Raw genomic sequence first — 13141 nt, 5'->3', positions numbered from 1 at the left:
GTATCAGCAAATTATACACCACATGTATCAGCAAATAATACACCAATACATGTATCAGCAAATTATACATCACATGTATCAGCATATTATACACCACATGTATCAGCAAATTATACATCACATGTATCAGCATATTATACACCACATGTATCAGCAAATTATACACCACATGTATCAGCAAATAATACACCAACACATGTATCAGCAATTTATACATCACATGTATCAGCATATTATACACCACATGTATCAGCAAATTATACACCACATGTATCAGCAAATAATACACCAATACATGTATCAGCAAATTATACATCACATGTATCAGCATATTATACACCACATGTATCAGCAAATAATACACCAACACATGTATCAGCAAATTATACACCACATGTATCAGCAAATAATACACCAACACATGTATCAGCATATTATACACCACATGTATCAGCAAATTATACACCACATGTATCAGCAAATTATACACCACATGTATCAGCAAATAATACACCAATACATGTATCAGCAAATTATACATCACATGTATCAGCATATTATACACCACATGTATCAGCAAATTATACACCACATGTATCAGCAAATAATACACCAACACATGTATCAGCAAATTATACACCACATGTATCAGCAAATAATACACCAACACATGTATCAGCAAATTATACACCACATATTTCAGCAATTTATACACCAACACATGTATCAGCAAATTATACACCAACACATCTTATTTCAGATTTCTTTTTAATATTGTCATTAACTTGACAGATATGTTGCTGCAATTGACTTGAATGTTATAAATAAATGATAAGTACATTTTACTGTGTTCCCTGTTTAGAAAACTTTAAAAGGAAATATTTTGTATATCTGATGATTCCTCCTTGATTTGTGAACAAGTCTAAATTACAAATGTCAAACATACGTCTGGACGCTATAAGCTGTAGTATGTCATAATATAATCAGTATAAAGAACAATTAGTCAGGTGTTGAAACAAAAATTCAGCGTATTTATAGTTTTCTCTAAAATGATTTCTTACTGTTTGGTGCAGAGCTCTTATAATGCCTGTTGCTTTTTCTGTATCTGTGTAAAATAGATGAAATACTAGTATGCCAAGTGATGAAATGTGTTTTGACTGAATGTTGACTACTGTAAGTTTTGAAACTATTGCAACATTTCTATTGTTGTAAACAGTTAACAATAACTATTCTAACACTCAACAGTTAACAATAACTATACTAACACTCAACAGTTAACAATAACTATTCTAACACTCAACAGTTAACAATAACTATTCTAACACTAACAGTTAACAATAACTTCTAACACTCAACAGTTAACAATAACTATACTAACACTCAACAGTTAACAATAACTATACTAACACTCATTTTCAATGTTTTTTTCATTGTTGAATCAGACCAACAATGTCCTCGTTATACTCCCACTTGAAAAGTCGGTGTTGTATATAGTGATAGTGGTATCCGTCTTTCCTTCCGTCTGAACTTTACACCAGATGGATCCATCTCTTACCACAAGTACTTGGGGTCGGGATTTTCCTTTTTTTTTCTTTTTTTTTCTTTTTTGGGGTTTTTTGTTACCAGTCGACCCCCGTATATCTGAAAACTTCATATGGATAGTATAAGTGCAATATTTGCTGTTACAACACATAATTTCATATTTTATTTTCTTTCTAGTTACAAGATTTAAAATCATATTTTATCCCTGTCAGTTCACTGTTAGTCCATATGTTTGTCCTAAAGAACATTTTCATTAGGGAACGAGCATTTGATTCAGAGGGGTTGGGGTGGTGGGCTTGTAGTTTTTTTTGATAAATATTCTGGCACAGAAGCAGTTGAAAATGAATATGAATATTCTGTCCTACATCTCCTAGAAAATACATAAAATTTCTTACCCTCGTCCAGATACATCATACATTGGAGTGGAAATAAATTTCCTGACCCTCAAAAATTTGAAAAATAAATATTCTGATCCCTCAAAATTTGCCACCCCCCCTTGGATTAAAATGGTTGTGCCCCTAGCATTTTTCTCAGAAACTATAAATCACTACCACTTGATATTTGATATACAATATCAAGGTTCGATACCATGCTTAATGAATTTCAGGCTTGTCACTTATCCCACTGGAATGAAACTGTACAACAAGGTGTAATATCCCATAAGGAAAGTTTGGATTGATTGATTGATTGATTGATTGGTTAGATTTTTAGTGGTTGTGATTGGAACCTATTGGAATTAAAGGTCAAAAGGTGTCATTTTAATTCTGGTCAAATTCTAAATACAATCAAAATTCAAAGCTGTATAAACAAGATTGAATTGTGTGTTCATGCTTGCTCCAACTGTCTTCGGTGATAACAAGCTGCGCTCTTTGAAGCATGTTATTGTACCCCCGGTAAAAAACAAGTTCTCAATGACAATCTGATCACTTACTATATTCAATTAAAGTTACTTATTGTACATGTACTTATTCATTTGCAAGTACAGAAAATGGAATTACAGTATTAAACATATCTTATTTGTTTATTATTTATTAGAATAGATGTCCTTGAGATACAACTTCATATCAATGCTATAAAATATTCTAGCAGTGAAGTATGATTTCTCCCCATTCCAGACTCACTTCTCCCTATCTTTCCTAGAAGGGAGAAGTCACTTCTCCTATTGAATGAATCCTAGATTATGCCCTGGACCCTGCTAAAAAAGCAGAAGGCATACAGTGATCATGGTGTCCACCTGTTTGTCCGTTCATAAGTCCTCTGTTCTTATCGGCAAATGCTCTGAATCCTCTAAAGGGAATTTTATGAATATTTTCCAGATTCTTTATTTCATGACACCATTGTGCGCCATCTATGTTGTTTTTCGATCTCTAAGATTTTTGGGGTTTTTATGCTGTAAAATATGGTCATTTCTTTTTTTTCTATGAATTTACGCTGTTATACGTCGATATAGATCTGATCCTCAGTATATCGTCAACAAATAGTAATAGTTCAATTTATTAAAGTTGATATAAGAGGCTATGAGTTAGTCAAATTATCATTATTCAAGGAGGACCGTAATTATTTATCTTCACGATTCGATTTCAGAACATCCACAATTGGATTTAAAATAAATATATCGAATTGTGGAACTCCTTAAATTGTAATGGAGGTCCTGAAATCGATTTGTAGAAGTCTTGAAATATTTTAGGACCTGTTGAAATTAAACATTTAGTTAGTGTGATCCTGAAATAATTCAGAAGGTTCCAAAATACGAATTTTGGTCAGTAGAGGTCCTGAAATCGAATCGTGTAAACCTCCTTTAAAACGATAAGTTTACTAATTCCACGCCCCATATTATATGAGGGGGTGGGGGCTGGGATTTTTTGTTGACTTAGATTTTTTCTAATTTACTTTTTTCAGCAGCAACCTTTTTGGAAATCTACATTGTTAAGTAAAGGGTAATATTTTTTCTGACTATTGCTGAGTAAAAAAGTTTGTTTTGCTCAAATTGGGATTTTTTTTTCAAAATAATCACACCCCACCCCTTCACACCCCTCAGTATACAAGGTATATAAAATGGGCGGTGCTTCAGTAAGCTTCTTCCTGAGTGATTACGGAGCTTGCAAGCATCTACCGGCTAAATTCATTCATTAAAGGCGGCTTCTACATATTCGCAAAACCTTTGTGTTTCTTTCATAAAACTGCATAGAACGATTCAAGAAGAGTTTCGCTGTACATGAACGGATGGGCGAAATGATTCCTCTATAACCTCCTTCCAACTTTCTAGGGGTACAACAAGAGATAAAAAAAGATTTTAAGATTTATTTAATACAAAAAACAATGTGTTATTTTACAAATTGGTGCATATTTATATTCTGAAACAAGCAAACATAAATTTTTGATTGTATATATAGAAACAAGGATTTTTGGAATAAGGGTTTATGCATCTGATTGCTTTCTTCGTAGGCAAGCACATTGCAACACGTTTAATCATTTTTTTTGTATTTATTTAAGCGAACAGTCTTCGCCCTTGTCGTTTGTCGTCCCTGTCTGGACAATGTCGGGTTTGGGATCTCGAATCATTATTGTTGGTAAAAGCCCGAGTATCTGATTTGCTATTGTCACTACTGTCCGTGCAACAACAGTACCACACTAAACAAATGAGGAATATAAGGGCGAGGAAGAATCCAAAACCTGCTGATAGTCCTTTTATCATATCCTCTGTCATAACAAATTTTTTGTCATCTTTACCCTGGAACAGAAATGAAACTATGCAGTTGACTATTTAAGAGATTGTCCATGTAAAAACCAGGCAGCTCATATGATATGGCAGTACAAAGTAAATATTACCCCACTATTTTATTTTGTTCCAATTAATGATATAGAATTTTTTCTGTATCAAAAGCTCACTAACGAAACAACTAATTTAAATAATGAAGAGGATCAAAAAGTTTTGGAAACGAACTTAGTAAATGCAACTCTTCTATGGACATCTATCCGAAACCACTAGTGTTTGTGGACAGTTCAGACCTATGCTCTCCGTGTCATTATTCTATATCCCAATTGGAAGATCGTAAACGATAGCATGAAAACTATAGCGGTACATTCTTAATTCTAACCATGCTAAAATTTACATGTTTATGTCTCATATTACATCCGGAATTAGTAAAATCGGAGTTTTGTGACATTAAAAACGTTTTTACATGTTGTGTGCTATTGTGCCACAGATCGATACTTCGTGATTGTGACTTTTTTTCACCACCAATTTTCCCTTCAGTTTCATTCCTATTCATAAATGACCAAGGGACCGTATAAGGACATGAATAATACAGAACCATAATGTTATAATTAAGGATTGAAAGGGTGGTGAGTTTTCGAAAATCTACATTGTTTAGTATGACGACGATATTGACCGCAGTCAAGAAAAATGACTTAAAATCAATTCGAACTGCGTGTTTACACCACTGGATGATTCATTTGTTAAAGAACATAGTCCGAAGTCGGTATAGAATTTCTTTAAAGGCATGAAATATTGATGGAAGCAAGATTCTTTTGGAAATAATATCCTCTTCAACGATACCATCCATTTACTCCATTTTTCAATATTGAATATACACGTAAATTACAACCAGCGCCATATAGCATGTATATAGTTAAAGAATGAACACATCACTCGAGATTTCTAGTACTGAGATCACTCATTTTTTAAGTATTCGATTGTTTTAAGTCAAATGTCTTCTCAGAAGAAAAAATACGAATTTTCTAACAACATTTTGCCTCCTTGATCATGTTACCTATAACAACAAGATAATTATATATATATATATGTAAATTTATTGTGGTTTAACGTAATATGACATATGCTTCATGCATTTCATGACAAAAACGTTTGATTAATCGAATAGACCCTGCTTTGTACTAGTCTGATATTTTAGCCGGATTTTAATGTGATAGCTCATTGAGGCAACAACCCGCACGACGGTAAGCCTATCGCCACAATCGGACACATTATTCTGACCCCGAGCCAGCCAGTTGTCATTTTTTCTCCGATCTTCGGCATGCATCGGCCAGGGAACGGCGTTGGACTTCTTATTCGCCTCCAAACTGAATTGCATAGTTACATTTTCGTGTATAAATTTTATTGACTAAATTTCAATATGGTACCATTAGAGACAAACGGGATATAATAATTATGTTTCACTTCTTGCTAGATGCGGATCTTTTTGTGTAATGGGCTGTCCTTATCTTATTGAAGAGAAAACCTGAGTAATGCAAAATTGCTACTTGAATTAAAAAATTGTCTGTTGACAACTTGTATATAGAATGATTTTCTTTTGTATATTTTTTCCATTAATTATGATAACTTTCAAACATATTTACTAAACTGTATGAGAGATTTATTGAAATGGACTTAGTGCACAGTTTGCTAATAAATCCTATTTTGATGAATTACTTTTTGTAGAGACCCGATTTTGTGAAGTTTCATACCAACGTATAACCTATTAATACTATCTTATTAGTACAAAAGAGTAAATTCTTTCAGAAATCACCGAAAGTTTTACAACAAATGAGTAAACTCTGAAAGGCCCCGACAAAAATGCAATAAAAACCACGGTAACAGAACGATGACAAATCTTCAAAATCAAATAAAAATGTAATATAACGACACAGACTCTGGACAGGCGCATGAAATCTACGATTTACTTGTAACGGTGCAAAACATAGACACTTTGTATCAAAATTTTGTAACGATGTAAATATGCGATGGACTGATTTTATATACATTTAACCATTCCACTTTAATTTAAAGTAAAAAATGAACTAAAACAAAACACACCATAACATTCACTAAATAATACACCCAATTCTCTCCGCGGAATGCCTCAGCATACATCAAATAAAGAAAAAAAAAATGATATCGGCATTCCAATGGGAACAAACTGTGCTCCTCTACTCGCAGACCTATTCCTTTACTCTTATAAGACTGACTTTATAGCTGATCTAATCCAAATGAAGGAATATCGTTAGCCAGATCCTTTGATCTCATGTTCTAGTATATGTACATTTGTAGATGACGTATTATTGTTAAACAATCCTAGTTTCGGCGATTTAATACATGAGATAAAAGATACTACAGATACTGTGAAGTCAGCCTCATATCTTGGCCCACACTTAAAGATCGATGGTCAAGGAAAACTACTGACCAAACTATACGACAAACGCGAGGACTTTTCATTCTGTACTGTCAACTTTCCTTTCATCTGTGGCAACATTCCTTCAGCACTTGCGTATATAGTTTTCATATCATAACTCGTACGTTATGTTAGAGCTTACCGTAATTACGCAGACTTTTGGAACCGCGCTAGACTTCTTACAATTAGGCTTCTGGCACAGGGTTATGTTGTTACAAGATTGAAGTTATCACTACAGATGTTTTATGGTCATCATGAACTCGTGGATCGTTACGCCGTGTATCCATCTGCCCGATGAGAACCGATTTGTTCAACGTGACATAGTTTTTCCTTCCTCTTTTGTCTACCCCGGACTTGACTTTTTATGGGCAGTTCGGTGGGTGTTTCTATAAAAACAGTATGCTTACCCTACCGATGCACATGGTACATGCTCCCAGTTTATAGTGAAGTCCGAGCTGCTCTTTTACTTTTGTTGCTTTGTACGTATTATTTTTGGTTATTTTATTTTCTTTGTTTTAGGGTAAACGCTGTAGGGTTTAAATAGACACTTATAATGCATATGCAAAAAAATTATATTTATATCTAAATATATGGTATATACTTATATCATATATTTAGATTAAAATATAACATGTTTGCATATGTATTCTAAGAGTTTGTTTAAACCCTATATCGTCTACCTTATATCGCATACCCTATATCACACCCCTTTACAGACCATACTTGAAGTATGGTTAAAATATATGATATACAAATTGGAATTCAGAACCAAGTAATCCCGAATAGACAGGTGTGCTGTGTTGTATTTCGGGGGTCGTTACAATGACCCACCGGGTGACTCAGTTCGAGGGTTGATAAGTATGCAATACAGATTTTGACATACATATAGTTAGGTTACAGACCACCAATTCAACCAATGAGCATTTGGAACGTACGCAAAAATAGTCCTACGCAGAAATTACCCCTGTTCCTCATAGTGCTGTGAAAAAAGTTCTCATCTTATTTTAAAAATTTAAACAGTTTCTGAAAGGAAAAACATTTCTGTACATTTTATAGGTGCATTTTGCTTCTTGTGATGTGAAGCCTAATCTCCATAATGATTTTTAAATATACCCCTATCTTGTGAAAACACTGGGATTTCCCATGCTATTTATAGACCCTTCACTTCCGGTGACCAGTACTGCACTGCAAGTCTGCTAACCCCACATGCCATTCTGAGGATTGTGAGCTGACATATGTAGAATCATGCTGATATATAGTCATCTGCAGGTTAAAGTTAAGGTAAAGTCCAGAGAAGCCATTGAATATTGTGAAATTAGCATAGAAGCCTATGGGAAGTGGAATTAGTGGTTTTTAGCCTTAAGATGAAGCCATGGCAAAATGAAAAGTTTCTTGAAATAGCTTTAAACTACTTGAAGATCTTGTTAACTTTGCCATGAGAGGAATACACTACAAAAATCCTTCAAAATATGCATTTTTTTAAGTTATAGGTCCAAATTATGGAAAATTGGTCTTTTTGGCTGATTTTGATGTCCTATCTTGTAAAAAGTGTAGAAAATTTAGTAAAAATATCAAATATTAAACTTTGAGGGCTATATTTACCTAAATATGGTAGTAATAAGCACTTGAAATCAAGTTTTGTGTAGATTTGAGCAAAAATTAGGTTAGAAATGAGGAAAAACTCACTTTCATTACTGCGGTTAAGGCCATATAAGCATTCCCCTATGGCAACATGGAAAATCCATTATTGAGCACTTTTTTTGCTTTAGGTGCCCTTTACTGGTCATGTTTTAATGTGAAAACACTGTATTTACAAATTTAAAGCCAAATATATCACCTTTTGTGAAAATTTAAAGATTTAGGATTTTTGACATGTGATCAAGAAAAAGGGGGAGGCATGTCAGAAATAAATTTTAAAAAATAGACCAATTTCTCAGAAAATGATTACTTTTAAAACTATTTCTTCATTAATATTGTTAAAAAACAAGTTGTGATTGATATTTTTTATTTGAAAAGTCAGAAAAAGTTCTTTGCAAATATTTAATGCATTTCAGTATGGTAGAATATTTTCACTTTTTTGCTCGCACAACTTGGTTACCCTATATTTAAAAATCAAATATTTAAAAAAGTGCTTGTCACATTTCACTGAAACTTTGCAAATGCATTCAGTATGTGTGTAGGAAGATACCTGTATAGTTATTTATTTTTTCTAAGACAAAAAGTGACCCTTTAGGTTACAGACCACCAATTCAACCAATGAGCATTTGGAACGTACGCAAAAATAGTCCTACGCAGAAATTACCCCTGTTCCTCATAGTGCTGTGAAAAAAGTTCTCATCTTATTTTAAAAATTTAAACAGTTTCTGAAAGGAAAAACATTTCTGTACATTTTATAGGTGCATTTTGCTTCTTGTGATGTGAAGCCTAATCTCCATAATGATTTTTAAATATACCCCTATCTTGTGAAAACACTGGGATTTCCCATGCTATTTATAGACCCTTCACTTCCGGTGACCAGTACTGCACTGCAAGTCTGCTAACCCCACATGCCATTCTGAGGATTGTGAGCTGACATATGTAGAATCATGCTGATATATAGTCATCTGCAGGTTAAAGTTAAGGTAAAGTCCAGAGAAGCCATTGAATATTGTGAAATTAGCATAGAAGCCTATGGGAAGTGGAATTAGTGGTTTTTAGCCTATAATATTCAGTATGTATCAAAGTCTTGTAAAGGTGAAAAAAAAACTTTAAAATGTTGTTAGAAGTTTGTGATATCGACATTTTTGGTGCTCATTAAAATCTTTGAATACTACAAATACGAGCGAAACGGGCCAGTATCATGGGGGTGGAGTTCTTCAGTAATTATATCGCAATCCAGGAATGGTAAATTAACCAACATCTTTTGTCATAAATTGAAGTCCGAAGGTGCCATTTTCTTAGTGTAAAATCTGAATCAAGAAAGGGTATACGGGTACATGTACTCTTATTGTTAGACTTGGTCAAAAGTTATTTTGGGAAAATATCTTGAACATAGTTTTCGGAGGACTATTTACGGCCAAAATATCATCACGATATCTAAAAGTATTATTGAATTTGTACAACAGATCATGTTTTGAAGGATCTTTAAAGAGTTTAGCCGTGAACTGTGATTCATAATAGCAGAGAAACAAATCGGCTATGAGAGGAGCACAACTAGTCCCATCGGAATACCAAAATCCTATCTGTTTATAGTATTACTAAATCGAATAAAAATATGGTCAATAAAATTATTCAAAGCACTGATCATAAAATAATGTATGTCCAATTAATGTACTAAGCCCACCATTACAAGAAATGAATTGAGAACCAGATTTTTCAATGGTTCGTTTAATTAAGTACATTGTATGACAATTTTACTTTACTAAGTTTATGTGGCAGTGTTGTATATATAGGGTAGAATGAAGGTTTTCAATATGTTGCAGTGAAGAAGTGCAAGTATAATTATGCACATTTTTTAAGACCTGTACATTGCGGTATGTATAACCACATAACAACGGTAGTATGACTTACCGATTTTGTTGAGTTTGACTTGCTATCAGTCGCTGAAAGATAAAACTATATGTTTTAGTATAATTGTGTATACATGTCCATTTGACATGAAACCTTAAACTCATGGAATAGGTTCGTCATGTAGAAGAATCAAGGGAGAAGTTATAAAAAAGATCATGTTTCTTTAACTGAGGTCATTAAGCTCTTGGAACGCCAATATATGGAAAATGAACTCCATATGGGAGATACGTTTTTATGACAACTGACAGTTACACACATTTACACATATTTCTTCGACATTGCTATAAAGTGATGAATCATTGTTGTCATCATTTTCATGATTTACTACCGTTCACCCATGTCTGTTCTACCGAATTTCTTTGTGAGATCGAAACATAGAATTACAATCGAGGACAGAAGTTACTATATTTTACGAAATATTTGATTTGTACAGATATTTGCAATGGACTAAGACGCTACATACATATGAGCTTGTATTGAACTTTTTTTCCAAAATGTAGACGTACCTTTAAGCGTGAAAGAATTGTAACCTGTAAAATTTGAAATGACCTTTGAACACAGATGAAAAATGTTATTAATATGATCATGCATTAATCAAAATATTGTTAGTCTTTCGTGTTTATGATAACATTCCAGATGATGGTTAATCAACACGAAGTTTTTTTCTATAAGAGCTAGACATCTTTAAATGTTTTAATATATACATTGGGATGTACGTGTTTAGGAAATACTTCTGATGGCTTATGGCATCTCTTATTTTCTTTTTTATGCAGGCCTTTTTGAAAATTGGACAATCGTCGAAAGCTCCGTATTCCAATTTTTTAAGCATTAATCAGTTCTTCTAAGATAAATTTTAGTCCCACCTTAGCCGTCCAAACCGAAATTTACATATCAAGCTTACCTATAAACATAGTCCAGAATAGTATTCCTTTGAATAATCTCTCTGTTTTTGACATTTTCCTTGTTTATATTGTCACATTTTTAGAAGATTGTATTTTCATATTTTAAATTAATATAGAATGAATTATGTCTTCCTTTATTCATTCCAACCCTATGATAGTTTTGTATATTTGCTTTCAAGAGGTGTTTTAGTTCCCGGTCTTGTTTCTAACAATTATCCATTAAGTTTACTCAATGCACAAATTCTGGGTGGTATTAGATGCTAATCAGGAATCGATTGCGATGACTTCACATTTGAACAATTCATATCGATTTTGAAATGAATCGATGAAGGTAATGTATCAGAAAGAATTTGTACCTGTTTTTAGCGAATAAATGACGCACAGAAACCAATAAAATAGTCTGTAATGACACGAGGCCTATCCTATTCCGTAATCACGACAAGATATTACCAGGTTTTTTTTATTTTAAAAAAATGTCAATATATACCAGTTGGACTGGCAGTAAATCGCAAGATGATCAACAAGGAGGTGTTGGGGTTCTCAACTGTATTTGTAACATACATGTTTGAAAGAAAAACATACATTATTAAAAGTACGCGTTTATTTTAATGGCCATAAACCTGTTTTTTTCAGTAAAATTATTAAAGGTTGAGAATTAAGCCAAAAAAGGCCATACATGAGAATCATACAGTTTCCAACGTATAATTATCATATGAATTGAGCATTTGGCCACTGAATATGCTAATCATATGTTTCAGGTTACATGTGGTTATTGCATTACTATCATAAGTTTCAAAGTCAAAATACTTTGAAAATTATATATTATCATTTGTAAATTATCATTTAACCGTAGGATGAGAACCATTTGATTATCATATGTAGCACATTTGGCTGTGCACCATGTTAATATAATTTGCCAAAATGAACCTGATATCGAGAGGTGCAAAGTCTATTTATTATTTTTGGTAAAAAAAAATCTCAACAACTGGTAAACAGAGATGTTGTGTTTAGAACACTTTTTATACGTCTTAGAAGCAGACACATGACTTTTAACAGATCATGCAGTACATGTATATAATTTGTCCTCTAAACAATATATTCAGATTTAATGGAAGGTCGTAACCTCGGATGTTTTAAGTGCATCTAGAATTTGGTCCTATTGTTAAAAGAATTAAGGTTATAGTTGTAACATCGATTAACAATTAGAAACCATTTGACAAACAAGTTTAATTAACTAAAGCGATCATAAAACAAATCCAGCAGAGATTTGATTGTAAAGACAGGACAATTCCAATATCCGACAGAAAATATGCGACGGAAACGTGATTTTCTTGAGAAAAAATCGTTTAATAATCTATTGTAACAGTACCGTACACCACGACATCCTTACGTTAATGAGGATAGTATTAAGCCGGTCAATATTGATGTATTATTGCTTAATCAAAGCGTGAATCAAAGGCGCTGCACCTATATCTGCAGGGGTTTAAATAAGCGATAGTTGGAGGTCCGGGGTCCACTATTTCTGATGCAGGATCGATGATCCCGTAAGTTGTTGTATATCCCTCTCTGGTCTTTAGCGATGTGCGGAGTGGACGTCCCGCCATGGAGAGGCGCGGAATCATAGGGGCAGACCCCCTTAAGAGTGGGAAACACATATTTTAGTTTGAAATCTTGATATTGTTGACAAAATTCTACCATCTCCAATTTTCATGCCTCGCTTCGCCCAGTCTTTAGTTCTCTAAACGCCCCTATTCTGAAACACGGACTCGCCCCTGAAATGTTGTTTGGCAATTAAAAGGGTTCATCTTCTCCCAGAATTCCCGTGGCAATATTTTAGGAATAGAGGGGGTATCGGCCCAAGTTTAAAAAAAATGTTGGGTTAATTTCAATATAATTTTTTTTTTGCAATTTCCATAGGAGAGTTTCATGACGACATTCTCACCATAGCCCATGGACATAAAGATTACTCTCTCAAGT

The 13141-nt window shown here is 33.5% G+C and overlaps 2 protein-coding genes across 3 annotated transcripts in view; both read right to left on the bottom strand.

Moving 5' to 3' along the window:
* LOC148624062 (transmembrane protein 196-like) overlaps positions 1-13141 on the bottom strand; it is a 321118-nt gene that overhangs the window by 22489 nt on the left and 285488 nt on the right. The window lies entirely within an intron of this gene.
* Positions 3832-12974, bottom strand: LOC148624079 (uncharacterized). Of its 2 annotated transcripts, none has more exons than XM_088566556.1 (3): positions 12860-12974; positions 10263-10294; positions 3832-4273 (listed from the first exon to the last, which is right to left on the bottom strand). In XM_088566556.1, exons 1-3 carry the CDS (start codon positions 12873-12875, stop codon positions 4031-4033), a joined length of 291 nt encoding a protein of 96 aa, XP_088422682.1. In that variant the 5' UTR covers positions 12876-12974; the 3' UTR covers positions 3832-4030. The 2 variants fall into 2 exon arrangements, with proteins under 2 accessions (XP_088422682.1, XP_088422681.1); XM_088566555.1 differs by having other exon boundaries at positions 11164-12961.

This window comes from Perna viridis, chromosome 2 (assembly GCF_037379345.1).
Source record: "Perna viridis isolate PV_CMFRI_1.1 ecotype Kerala chromosome 2, ASM3737934v1, whole genome shotgun sequence".
Lineage (NCBI taxonomy): Eukaryota > Metazoa > Mollusca > Bivalvia > Mytilida > Mytilidae > Perna > Perna viridis.
This window is presented reverse-complemented; position numbering and strand designations above follow the sequence as displayed.